Source organism: Asterias rubens, chromosome 7 (assembly GCF_902459465.1).
Source record: "Asterias rubens chromosome 7, eAstRub1.3, whole genome shotgun sequence".
Classification (NCBI taxonomy): Eukaryota; Metazoa; Echinodermata; class Asteroidea; order Forcipulatida; family Asteriidae; genus Asterias; species Asterias rubens.
This window is the reverse complement of record NC_047068.1, coordinates 2,179,032-2,191,613: the sequence shown is the minus strand read 5'-3', so window position 1 is coordinate 2,191,613 and position 12,582 is coordinate 2,179,032. Positions and strand designations below refer to the sequence as shown.

Here is a 12,582-nt window from a genome sequence, read left to right as displayed (position 1 = left end):
TTTCAACACAAAGTTTGGGTTTTGAAAGGGATTCTCATTCCAGGATGAGGCTGTTCCATCTTAAAAAATAATTGTTGCGATAACTAAAAAAAGAAAAGCATATTAACCCTCATTGTGTTTATTTATTCTACTTTGCATCCGAAACCTTCCGGTTTTTCATAGAAAAGAAGGACCCAAAATTAGACTTTCCCCTGGAAGTGTCGGAACAAAAATCATGAATGCCATCGCAAAATATTGTGTACACAGCTGGCTGCTGGTTAGATGTACCTGGCTCACCTGATCATAACTTGTTCTTTTATCAAGAACAAACTTTACAATAAATTTTGCAAAAAATCAGTCAAAGTGTCTCTCTAAGATTAGTTAGATGAAATGGATTCAAACTTACTAAATTTTCTCAAGATTAATAAATTAAACTATTAAACTACTGAGATGAATATGCAGATAGTATCACCTTTATTCAACTTTCACAATAAATTCTAACAGAGCCACCAACTCATAAGCTGTGCTGCTTACATATCCACCTTTTCAAGGAGAAAAGGCACATAGATTTTAAGACACATGAGAATTACATAAAGACACTTTGGTTACATGCAAATAAGAACCCAATGTCAAAGTGGATATAAAATCATACATAGAACTATCTTATTATATAGTTCTGAGATGACCCATAGACCAAATAACTTTTCTCTGAGATGTAAAATGCAAACAGTGCAAAATCTATAAAATGCAATCCAACAATTCTTGCTACATTTACACAGTTTTAACAGTACTCTTTTTTATGAACGTTACTGCAGAGCAGTTAATTAACTTCACATTATTTGTAAATGATAAAATGTCCCTCACCATTCAATAACTTGTTGAATCATCCTTTAAGTTTCACTGTTTTCAATGTTTCCTATGAAGGCAAAGTACCAATAAATCAAAAACTATATTAAGATATTGTTTTAGAATACACAGAGGGGGAAAACCCCAACATGAATTCACTGATAGTACAAGAATTGATCTCTTTCACCATTGGTCAGAAAATCTGTTGTCCAATTCTATGGCCAGGAAAAAGATAATTGCATAAGAAAATTAGGCCAGCAAATATGAGTATAAAAAGCATAAACATACACCTACAAAAGACTTCCACACTAAAATGCATTGTACATGATCTGTTTTTACAAAATTGGAATGCTTGTAGTAGTCTATAAACACCTGAATAATACTAATTACAGCAATACATGATTGGTCTTTGGATTGGATCTCCACAAACTTCTGGTGGTATCCATTGGTTTGTTTTATTTATTTGCAACAATGGCCCAGACTCCAATTCAAAATTATTTAGAGGATTTCACTTCAAACAAAAAAAGTAAATCATTTATGATTCAAATCAAAATAGTCATGGAATGGAACACCTAAAGGTTTGAAACCTGGCTGAACATTGTCATAAACATGATGTTATCCTGTAGCCCTACAACCTACAGTAAGTGATGGACCATACATATATAAACAAAGATACCATGTTTTCTAAAGCACTAAAGTTATATCCACTGCATTGCATGCAATATGTATAGAGTCATCTCGCCATTAATATACTAACCTCAATGGTACTCAACCTTCAATTGGCATTTAGAAAGTTTTGTATCTAAGAACTCAACATTCGGTAAGGCTAGACAGCTCAGTTGGTAAAGTACCGGCATATTAATTCAAAGATATACTTTGAAATAAAAGGATTCTGAAGAAGTGTTGAAAATCGAAGAATAATAGAAATGAAAATTTACTCACATTAACATTATTCATTTTAAGTACACAGTCCAAGCACATGAATAAGCAGTATATTTAATGTTGCATAAAAATGTTGCATAACTAATCCAGCAAGGATCAATCATGTTAAGTTGAGCTTTCATCTAATGGCATTCTGTCACTTGAGTAACTTTAGCTATGACTGTTGATTGCAGCAGCAATGTTTAACGACTGAGCATTGACAGTGATTTAGTCATAAAAGATTACAAAGCCGTTCATTCTGATAAATAATCACAATAGACTGAACAATAATGAAGAAGACCTGGTAAACTGATCACCAACATGTTGCTGAAATATTGTTGATAATTGAGATGTGCACATGGTCTTTAAGTTGCATCAGATTATGATCTTGGTTTCACAAATATTTTGTTTCTATAAAAACATATCGGCCTAGTTTTTGGATAACTGCAAAATAAACATCTACTTATAAAATATAAACATTAACAAATTGCATGAAAAATATCAGTAACTGTGACAACTCTTATACACTCACCAGAAAGTAGTTATCATGCAATAGAATGTAAAACACACAGATATTACTGGCAATTTGGGTAGTAAACTGCTACAACTACTTTTCTACTGTTTTGTTATTGCTCTTTCAGTAAACTAAAGGCACAACTGAAAAATAAAAAAAATAAAAAACAGCAGAATATTTTTGTTTGATGCACAATGTTGAGATGTCAGAGTTTGTTACACATTTATAAAACATGTTGTGGATAAATGTTGCTTTAAAAGCCATGTCATGAAACCCACACCTTTATACAATTAAGTCTAATGTTATTGTGTAATTCATACAGATACTACTTAATAGGTACCCATGGTAACATTTGAGGAAATAAGACATTCTGTTGAGGTGGAAGACTTGGCCAACAGAATGATTTATACCAGACTTACTGCAAAAAATAAGGTTACGTATACCAGTTATATTGACTTTCAAAGAAAAGAGAAGCTCGGGTCTCAGTCACCCATTATTTCAAGCATTATTGGGAACATAGAATTATGTCCTCACGATCAAGATAACTTTTTATACACACCAAAGGGACGAATCTCAAACTATGCCCAATCTTTTTTCAATTGAAAACTCCATTCCCACTCCAAAATGGCATTGTTATCATCATCACTAAATTTGCTTTTGACCACGTAGGTACCTCGATGCATTAGGCCAGCTGGGGCTTCTTCGCCTGGTGTTTTGTAGACGTGTGCTTCAGTTTTGGGTCCATAGCTTCCAACCATCAACTTGGCTTTGTCCACTGAAAACAAACAAATAATCAGCATATTGTTTACTTCTAAGCAAATTAACTTTCTATGGCCAAAACAACCCTGGATTTAAAACTCCTTGTTAAATACAGTTGACTCTCATTATTATGAGAGCGACAGGCCCATTTTCCTTGTATATCTGAACAGTTGTGCACTAATAACGATCATGTTGTTATAGTGCATTCTCTACACACGACGAGTGTATGCTTTACAGTTATGCTGGCCTACATATGCCACGGAACAGTCTGTTTCCTAGAACAGATTTTTTGAGCATCTTGTACCCCAAAATATCAATAATACTCTTTTTGCTTAACTTTTTGCTTAAATGATAGCAAACATTTTCTATTGGTATATCATCCTGGTGTGCAAGGAAGTAGCATTTCAATTGTGGGTTTCCAGCGAAATATTTCTGGTGTTCGGATCAGATGTAATTGCACCACCTGTCTGGTCTGGCAACAAACTTGACGGAGGTAAGATTTTGTTACACAACAATATTTCCAGATATCGCTTTAAGTATGAAAAACAATACATTGTATTATCCGTTGCTTGCATCTTCTGTTTAATAGACATACACGCATGGGAAAGTTCAGGACCGGTGAATCTTCTGAGCTTGTATTAACGAGAGTTGATTGTATCCAATAATGGAAAGAATTTTTCAAAATAAAAGAAAGCTAACCAGAGACCCTCCCCCACCCCCCCCCCACCAAAAAAATAAAAATAATAATAATAATTAAATAAATACCATAATTTCCTGCAGACAAGACGCAGTACCCCAAATCACTGAACAAATATTTAACGTCCAATGTACAAGACACCCGGCTGGACAAGACACAACATGTCAACTAACGTAGGCTTGCCGTATCGCAACTGTATTTTTGTAGTAGGATCCCATCACTGCTTGTTCATCAACACATACGGGGGTCACTGTGATTATATAAGAACACTTACCACACTGTGAAGAGATTGTAATATTGTTATCAAAATGACAAATAAAACATCGCTTCTATTTTTTAATTTTTGTTCTAAAGTTGTTTTCTAAAAACATAATTTAATAGTTTTTATTGTCACACAACGAGCACGCAGACACATACGTTTTCCCAACGGACTGTAAGCTGCAAGAGACAGAGAACACTAGTTGTGCCAACTTTGAAGATGGCCTTTTTTTTCAAGATCGTGCGAGCATTTCGGAATTTGATAAAAAGTTTGCGTGGTAAAAAAAATAGCAGCTTGCGCGAATTTAAAAAAGTCCATCTTTTCAAAGATTGTGCAGCAGCATAACAGTGATTTAGTTCTTTGGTCGGTACGTTCGGTTTCATTTGAAGAAAAATTATAACATGTAGAATTACCCTGGACGAATTAAAGGTATTATTTTACAGTATAAATGTTTTCACGCAGTGATCATCAAAATGAACTCAATCGAAATCAGACAAGGCGCATCGGGAGATAGGACGCAGTGATTTTTTTTACCTTTGAAAGTCGGATAAAACATATCTTATCCGCAGGAAATTACGGTAAATAAATAAAGAAAAAGAAAATGAAAAACAAAAACCATGAAGAGTTGTAATCTGACACAAGGGAATGTTACAATATTGGTGTTAACTAATCATTAAAGGTCTTGCTCTTACCTTTTATTCCTTTTCTATAAACAACCTGCATATATCTAAGCCCAGAAACAATCTCACGCTGAACCTATACAAAAAACCATTAAACCAATTAGAATCACAAAAACAACAAACTGCATGCCTCAAATCAATAATCAAATTTATTTTGAACCAAATATTTGTATAATAATCAATTTTTATTATCTGATATTTGTATTATATTCCACATGTGCTATTGGGTTTTTTTGTGTAAAAATATGCAATATTTGCCAATGAGTCATCTACTCAATGCATGTTAGCAAGTTGAGTGAACATTCACTAAAGTGGTTGTTCTAACCCATTGTTTTTAGGTACTATGACTTACAGAGCACTTAAAGGCAGTAGACACTATTGCTAATTACTCAAAATAGTTATTAGCATAAAACCTTACTTGGTAACGAGTAATGGGGAGAGGTTGATGGTGTAAAACATTGTGAGAAACAGCTCCCTCTGAAGTGACATAGTTTTCGAGAAAGAAGTAATTTTCCCTGAAGACCTCAGATTTAGAATTTGAGGTCTCGAAATTAAGTCTGTGGACATTGTGTTTTGTGTTACAAAAAGCACCCATACCCTTTAAAACAAAAAAGGAACCACGACCAGACCTTGCCAAAATCCCCCAAATCAAGTGATATTTTAAATGTTTTTCATTATTCCTTTACATTTATTGTCTTTCTTTGTATTGTGATTTACCCTAGTGGAGTATAGGATCATGGATTGAATGGCTATAGAGGCACAGCTAGGATTAATGGCCTTTACCTTGACATAGTTTCTATTGTTGCCTCAATATAAATTTCATATACTGGATGAATGTTAGCGATATATAAACATTACCAATTCACTTAATTGGTTGCTCTAATCCATCTTTTCAGATGTATAAATATTATTAAAACGGCTTTAATCAACTCACCCTGAATTCGATGTGTATTTTGTACGACGTTCCTTCTTTCAAAACAAAGGGTTTGTTTTTCAGGGTAGCCAAATCACCTGGATGTTAAAGAGAAAGGATCAAATCATTCAATTGTAGCACAAAGAAGGTAGCCACCCTGAATCTGGTGGTATCCCACGGCCAGCGGGGTTCAAAATTAAAAAAACCAAATCATACAAATATTAATTTTTTTGTTTTTACCCATACACGATTAGGGAATAACAGTGCGAGGACCCGGTCTTCACTGCGTGGTAATGACCGGGTTGGTGGCTGGCGCTGATAACGGACCACGCCGTAGGCGAGGTCCAGTAACAGCGCCAGCCACCAACCAAGGTCATTACCACGCAGTGAAGACCGGGTACGAACACTGTTTTTCCCATTAATAAATACCTTTTTTAGCGATTTAAACAGCTAAAATTGTCCAAATTTTGTGACTTTTCTCTCGGCGATACTTCCAGACATGTTCAGGGGCCATATTTGAGCTTTTGATGGTTCCCATCTCTTTCGTGCGTTAATCACATTACTGATCTTTGAGACCAGTGACTCTTTTAAATATTGATCTGTTCAGCGCCTTCACTGGGGTCAAAGGAGGCAGATGATTGGACGATAGCTGTTCTTTGTGCATTAAAACACGCAAATGAGCTCAGCGTCCATGTAGCATGTCGCTGTTATAAATTTATAATTATTATTATTATTATTAAACAAGACCATGGACAAATGAGTTTGTACGCGCACATCTGTTACACGCGCGCACTCAAAATTTATACATTTTCAGCGCGCGTACGCGCAAGTGCGCGAAGTTGCAATGAAACTAACATGGATATAAATCAGCATGCGATACAGTGCACTGCGCAAGGTTTACAATGTTACTAGGGTGGGATTCGAACCCACGACCCTTGCAATTCTAGAGCATTGTCTTAGTATACAGTGCTAACACACATCGGTGTATGGGTACAAACCAGAAAATTAATATTCTTTATCCCCAATGCAAATCATGTAAGTGGCAATGTTGCAGCAATTGTTGAAATGTTCATTGATTTAGTGATTGGCTTGCCAACGTTTAATTAACAACTCTATCGATCGTCTATCAAGTTATAGAAAAAAGGACTTTTAGGTATTTTGTTCGATCGGGATTTCATTATTCTTGCCACAAACAAAAAAGAGTGAACTGCTCAAAACAAGGCTAGAAAATAACCTTGGATCGGATCACATGTGTTCTTGCTACAATCATGCTTGACATGCTTGATCTTCGGTGTTTAAATACACTGAAGCACCGACAGTTGTTTGAGGTGGCATGGGTGGCTTGTGTGTCAAACAAGTAAATCATTTTGTGTATGTAACAGACATTTTATGTCTTCGGGGGATAAATTAAACTTTACAAGCCTTGAGTTTAACACAACGGTTGTTGCTGCCACTGCCAATCATGTGGCTATGATGCCTCTTGCAAGTAAGCAAATAATATTGTAAGTAAGTCTAATGTATTGGATGTAAACATGTAAAAGGAACGTTACAGATTTGGTAAGAAACAAAAATCGTGAAGATCACAGATTTACATAAAACTTACACAGTCTAATGATGATCATAGTAGAAAACATCCCATGAAATATTTCTGTCTAAAATGTCATATTTGATAAGAAATAAATAATCTTATTTCGCGTTTGGAGTTTATCGCTCAGTGAGCATTTTATTCATTTTTGTTTATTTTGTTTTGGCTATGCAAAATTTGTAACCGGTTTTTCACTATTTTCTCGTGACCCAGATGGCCGATCGATCTCAAACTTCTACAAGTTCGCCAGTTTATGTAGGCCTATATGGTGGATTACATAAAGTGCTTACACTGCCAGCAACTGTTTTGTTAGCAAAAATCAATTCTGTAATGTTCCTTTAACAAACATCTATCTATTTTATTCCTTCACATTGCACTTCAGGCTCCAAAACACCATCACTTACCACCAGGATTATCAGCCACTATTCAAAAATAAATTGTTATGGATCAATTAAAACATTTTCCTGCAAAGTTTTACCTGTTAGGTCAAGACATATGGGATCACGTCCATCTGGAGCAAACACCAAAGCCTTTACAATGACATTTTTACCCCCTTCATCTGCAATGTGAGAAAGCAAAACAAAAAATGGTTTAAAATAAAACATTCCAAAATCAACAAGTACAGGTACATTGTTTTTCATGCCGGCAAGCCCTTAATTTATTGTGTAAAACATTCCTTGTTTTTTTTTTTATATCTGACATACCTTATCTTGCGTTATTAAACATCAAACTAGGTTTTTTATCTTGCGTTATGGAGTCTTGCGTTTTTCAATCTCGAATCAGGTAATTTGATACCCTGTTTTTGTCAACATATATATTACGCCATCTGCAAATGCCGTGCTGCCACCACTTTTTGTCATTTATTGCTTTTTTGTAGCTGAGGGAAGTGGGATGGCAGATAGAGCACCTAACTAACTTGAGGACTGCCATATGTTTGGTGTCCTGGCAATTATACATTAGGGGCCATTCAAAATGTTAGACATTTCAACTGTCATATAAAGTGAAGGACAGAGGAAGTATAGGCCTACCTAAAACTTTGTCTGCACCAGCAAGTAAACTTTGCTTATACTTGACCAAGCTCTCATCATCTGCATCCAGTTTGGTGATTTCCTCTAGTGTTTTTTGTTTTGGAGGTTTGTATCCTGGTGTCAATTCATCACCTACTTCCTCCTCCTCTGCCACTGCGACAGGTTGTTCAGGTTCATCTGCCATGGGTACTGACCAAAGGATAACAACAAACTTTACATTCACGTGTAATATGACATTAAAGGATTTGGGTACTTTTTCAAAATGTCAACATATTTACATTAAACTTGTTTGTCTCCAATTTGTCTCCCTAAAGTTAAGTCAAATTATCTATCCATACCTGATGACCATACAAACTCGGCACCGGCGTTTTATTGACTAACAAACTCGGCACCAAGGAATATTACCTCGAAGAGTGAAGTGTTTAAAAAATAAAGTAACGTACGTGTACTAATGTACTTACGCAATAAAAAATGGTTTGGTAGTTAGTAGCTTTGTAAACGCTGTTAATGGCAAAATCACTAGCTATATGGGAGTTGATAAAAATTCCCCCGACTCTCGAGAAAATTTGGGCCCCCATCAGGAAATTGACCGTGGCGCCCGCACCGTGTTCAGTCAACAAGTTTTTAAAATTAGTGTTGTTTTTAGGCTGAAATTGCGTCCATGTCGGTAAAAGTGCGGCGCCATTTTTATGTTTTGGGCTTTGAATAAGTTAAATAAGGGTTTGTTTAGTTTGGTTAATAGTTTTCGAAGGATTTTTTGCATGATTTGCCGAAAGGCACCGGCCGGCCGTGATCGGGGGACTAATTTCTCGACGGTTCTGCGACAGTTCTGTGCGTGGTAGCTCATGGCGTGCATATGGTGACACTCCCTTCAGTGTTATTTTTTCCGTCCCGTGCTATATAACGTCGCTTCTATTTTTTGGTTCGTTACGATAATTATATTCCAATAATATTTGTAATGTTATTACTTCTAACTTTATAACAGGATCAAGCTGTTTATGGAACTATAGTGGGACTGAACTTTTAAATAAAAATAAGGCCTACCGTACCACGCAGTGTCAAAAAATCGAACTTTTTCAACTGGGTGCCGAGTTTGTGTTTGTACATGTGCCGAGTTTGTGGATGCCGAGTGTGCAAGGTGCCGAGGTTGTAGGTGCCGAGTGTGCAAGGTGCCGAGTTTGCAGGTGCCGAGTTTGCAAGGTGCCGAAGTGACCGGTACCCATCTGCTGACTAGCTTGCTTACTTTGGCCAGCAGTATCAAGGGAAGGAGTACAGTGTCACTGTCAGAAGATTTTTTAACAATAACACTTTCACTTCATGGTGTGTTGACATTTTTAAAGTTTTGGTTTTACGTTGCGAGAGACAGTCCGCCATTAACAGTGCTTATGCATGCGCGACATTGGAGCAACGTCATATGTTTTCACACCTTTCATTGGTTGGTATTTTATTGAGTATTCAGAAGCTAGTATGGCGTGCAAAATAAATCAAAAATATTATTCAATTAGTACTTAACAAATTTAATTACATTTTTGTCCTAAGGCATTATGGCTTCTATATTAGAATCCAGAGATATCATAAGGCATGAAAGTAAAAACACCCCCCCCCCCCCTCGATGCACTCACACTTCAAAACAATCCGTTTTCCCCCATTTCAGACCAGTAATGTTTGGTTTCAGGAGATAAGAAACCAATCTATATTTTCTCTTTAATGTAGACTTAATATTTATTACGCTTATCGGAATTTATAACAGTTATGCAGTAAATAAATAAAAAAAAATGTTGTCATTTTCGCTTAAAATATTTTAACATTTTCCCCACATTTGCACACCATAGAATCCCAAATAGTAACCATCTCACGTGATCCATCTACTGACTAAAGCAGAATGAAACTCAATCTAGCAGATAGTAATTTTGTTTTGAACTTTCGAGGTTGGATGATGTTTCTTTGACTCATTTGAATGTTGGCATAATAATGCACTAGTGATTAGTACCAAAAATCAATCAATCATTTTATAAATGTTTGAGCATAACCAACGACAGGAAACTTTATTTTCAGCATGATTAAGCCTGATGAAAATACAGACCGTGAGTAAACTGCATAGCTTCTGTCACCGGTGCAGCTTGCACAAATTTGCGGTAAACGGGAATCAAAGTTGGGGACCGAAAACATATGAGTGAGGGTCGATAACGTATGACGCTACGATACCACAGCGCAAAACTGGATACAAAACGGTGTCCAATAAGATACTGCTCATTTCTTATAAATCTTAGAGTTTTTAGAAGTGCAGTCATTTAATTTTTTAATACACGCAGTAAAATGAGTAAACACTTCACCACCACAATTATTACTTTAATCACCAAAAAGAATAAATAAAACAACAAGTGACTGGTCCTTGGTTGACTTTGTAACCACAATTACCTACCTGTTTTTATACGACTTTTCCGGTTAAATAATGTTTGAGAGAGAAGAAGTTACTCGTCGATAGTAGGGTCGGAAGTAAAGTACTTTTATTTCCTTGTATATTCACCCTGCCCTCTCGCGCGCCCTCATCGGCCGGCTGCTGCCTGCTGGTACTCTTCTCTTAAATCGCATTGTCCATTTCAATGTTGGACACCATCGATGCGCAACAAGTACTACAACTAGACTTAGCACAAGTCGTTTTAGTAGAAACGAGTTTACCTACCTTGCAGTCATAACATTGCCTACAGATATTATGCTGCATTTTATTATTCTCACGTAAAGATCACTACCTCGGGACAACTTGTTGGCCAATTTACACATAAGAAGAATTTAAGGAACAGAAATTAACAGAAAAAACAGAAATTAAGGAGGCCTATAAAATATCTAAATGACTGAGTTGTGAAAAAGCCTCACGACTCTTAATGGTTGACCTATAACATAAGGAATTAGAACAAGTCTCTTTATGACTTATCAATGCCAATTAAGACATATTCATGATATATGAGTAATTATGACTAAATAGGTGCTCCATTATTCCGACACCCCTAATTCCGACACCCCTATATTCCAACACCCCTATGCGCCGACACCCCTATGCTCCGACAACCCAACCACCCATATGTTCCTACAGCCCTATTTTTACGACACCCTATGATCTGACACCCCTATATTCCGACACCCCTATATTCCGACAGACCAACCACCCCTATGTTCCAACACCTCTTTGTTCCATAAGCGCATCATTTTCAAAATTCTACTTGTCACGTACAAATGCATCCACGGCTCGTCACTGTCATACCTTCGCGAAATCACTGAACCGTATCAACCATCATGCACCCTTCGCTCCAGCTCGGCACTGCTACTCAAGGTTCCTGCCATTCGAACCAAGACGTATGGACATCGGTCCTTCACACACTCATCACCTGCTCTCTGGAACTCTCTCCCACAACACATCAAGACTGCTAGAACTGAACTTGAATTCAAAACTGTACTGAAGACCTACCTGTTTAACATTTAACTCTTTGTTATTGTATGTAAAGCGCATCGAGACACTGTGTGATGCGCTATATAAGACCTGTTATATTATTATTATTATGTTCCAACAACCCCATATGATCCGACACCCCTATATTCCGACAGACCAACACCCCTATGTCCAGACAGCCCAACCCCACCCAACCTAGACTACTCTTTGTCCCATTGTTTTGACAAACTCTTTTTTAACCACACAATATTTGTTGCATGCAAAATAAAACTCATTATGTTCTAATTAAAAAAAAAAATCTATGTACATGTATAGTACATGTACAATATACACCCTATTGTCCCCCAGTACACATAAGTTTAAAACACAATTTGGAGAAACAAATTTGTACAATGGAGAAAAATGCTTCTCTCCTTTTAAAAGAAAGAGACAAATTGAAAAAGCCACCAACTGTATCTTCAGTATCTAAATTACAATCATGTGTTTATTTACTGCACACTTTTGACATTGTGGGTAGCATAAAATAACACCTAGTTATACATGTTGAACAAAAACAAAGCTTAAAACCATTACAAGTAAAAAATAACTAAAAACATTATTTTACAATGGGTATTTTATACTAGAAAAAATGGATATGATGGAATTTGCACACACCATGAACAAGAGTGCAACAATTTATTCCGCTTCTCAAACCGATTGATAGGTGTTGGTACCAATCGTCCACCTTCAAGCATATTAACTCAATGTAAATATAAAATATGAAAATGAAAATAACGTTTTATTTGGTTTCTCCATATGTTTCATTTAAAATTCAATAAACTAGAAGCCAACACAAGATGGCTTTTTAAGTCAGCTTGAGCATGGAATTCCCACCTGATAAAAGACCAATATGTAACTTATGTTTAAGTGAAGACACCAATTCTAAGACACAAGTCAAGCATGTGTAAATTCAAAAC

The 12,582-nt window shown here is 36.2% G+C and overlaps 1 protein-coding gene across 1 annotated transcript; it reads right to left on the bottom strand.

Moving 5' to 3' along the window:
* Positions 1-430: 430 nt before the first annotated feature.
* Positions 431-10,701, bottom strand: LOC117292664 (rho GDP-dissociation inhibitor 1-like). The gene is made up of 6 exons (XM_033774800.1): positions 10,604-10,701; positions 8,182-8,370; positions 7,632-7,712; positions 5,590-5,666; positions 4,668-4,731; positions 431-3,035 (listed from the first exon to the last, which is right to left on the bottom strand). Exons 2-6 carry the CDS (start codon positions 8,363-8,365, stop codon positions 2,839-2,841), a joined length of 603 nt encoding a protein of 200 aa, XP_033630691.1. The 5' UTR covers positions 8,366-8,370; positions 10,604-10,701; the 3' UTR covers positions 431-2,838.
* Between the last annotated feature and the right edge of the window lie 1,881 nt (positions 10,702-12,582).

What these genes read in the sequence shown, in the direction of transcription:
- LOC117292664 (XM_033774800.1), bottom strand. Translation starts at nt 8,365, where the DNA reads ATGGCAGATGAACCTGAACAACCTGTCGCAGTGGCAGAGGAGGAGGAA. An exon ending in TGGTGCAGACAAAGTTTTAG is followed by an intron (nt 7,713 to 8,181) that starts GTAGGCCTATAC and finishes CTCACATTGCAG; the next exon opens with ATGAAGGGGGTAAAAATGTC. An exon ending in TTATAGAAAAGGAATAAAAG is followed by an intron (nt 3,036 to 4,667) that starts GTAAGAGCAAGA and finishes GTTTGTTTTCAG; the next exon opens with TGGACAAAGCCAAGTTGATG.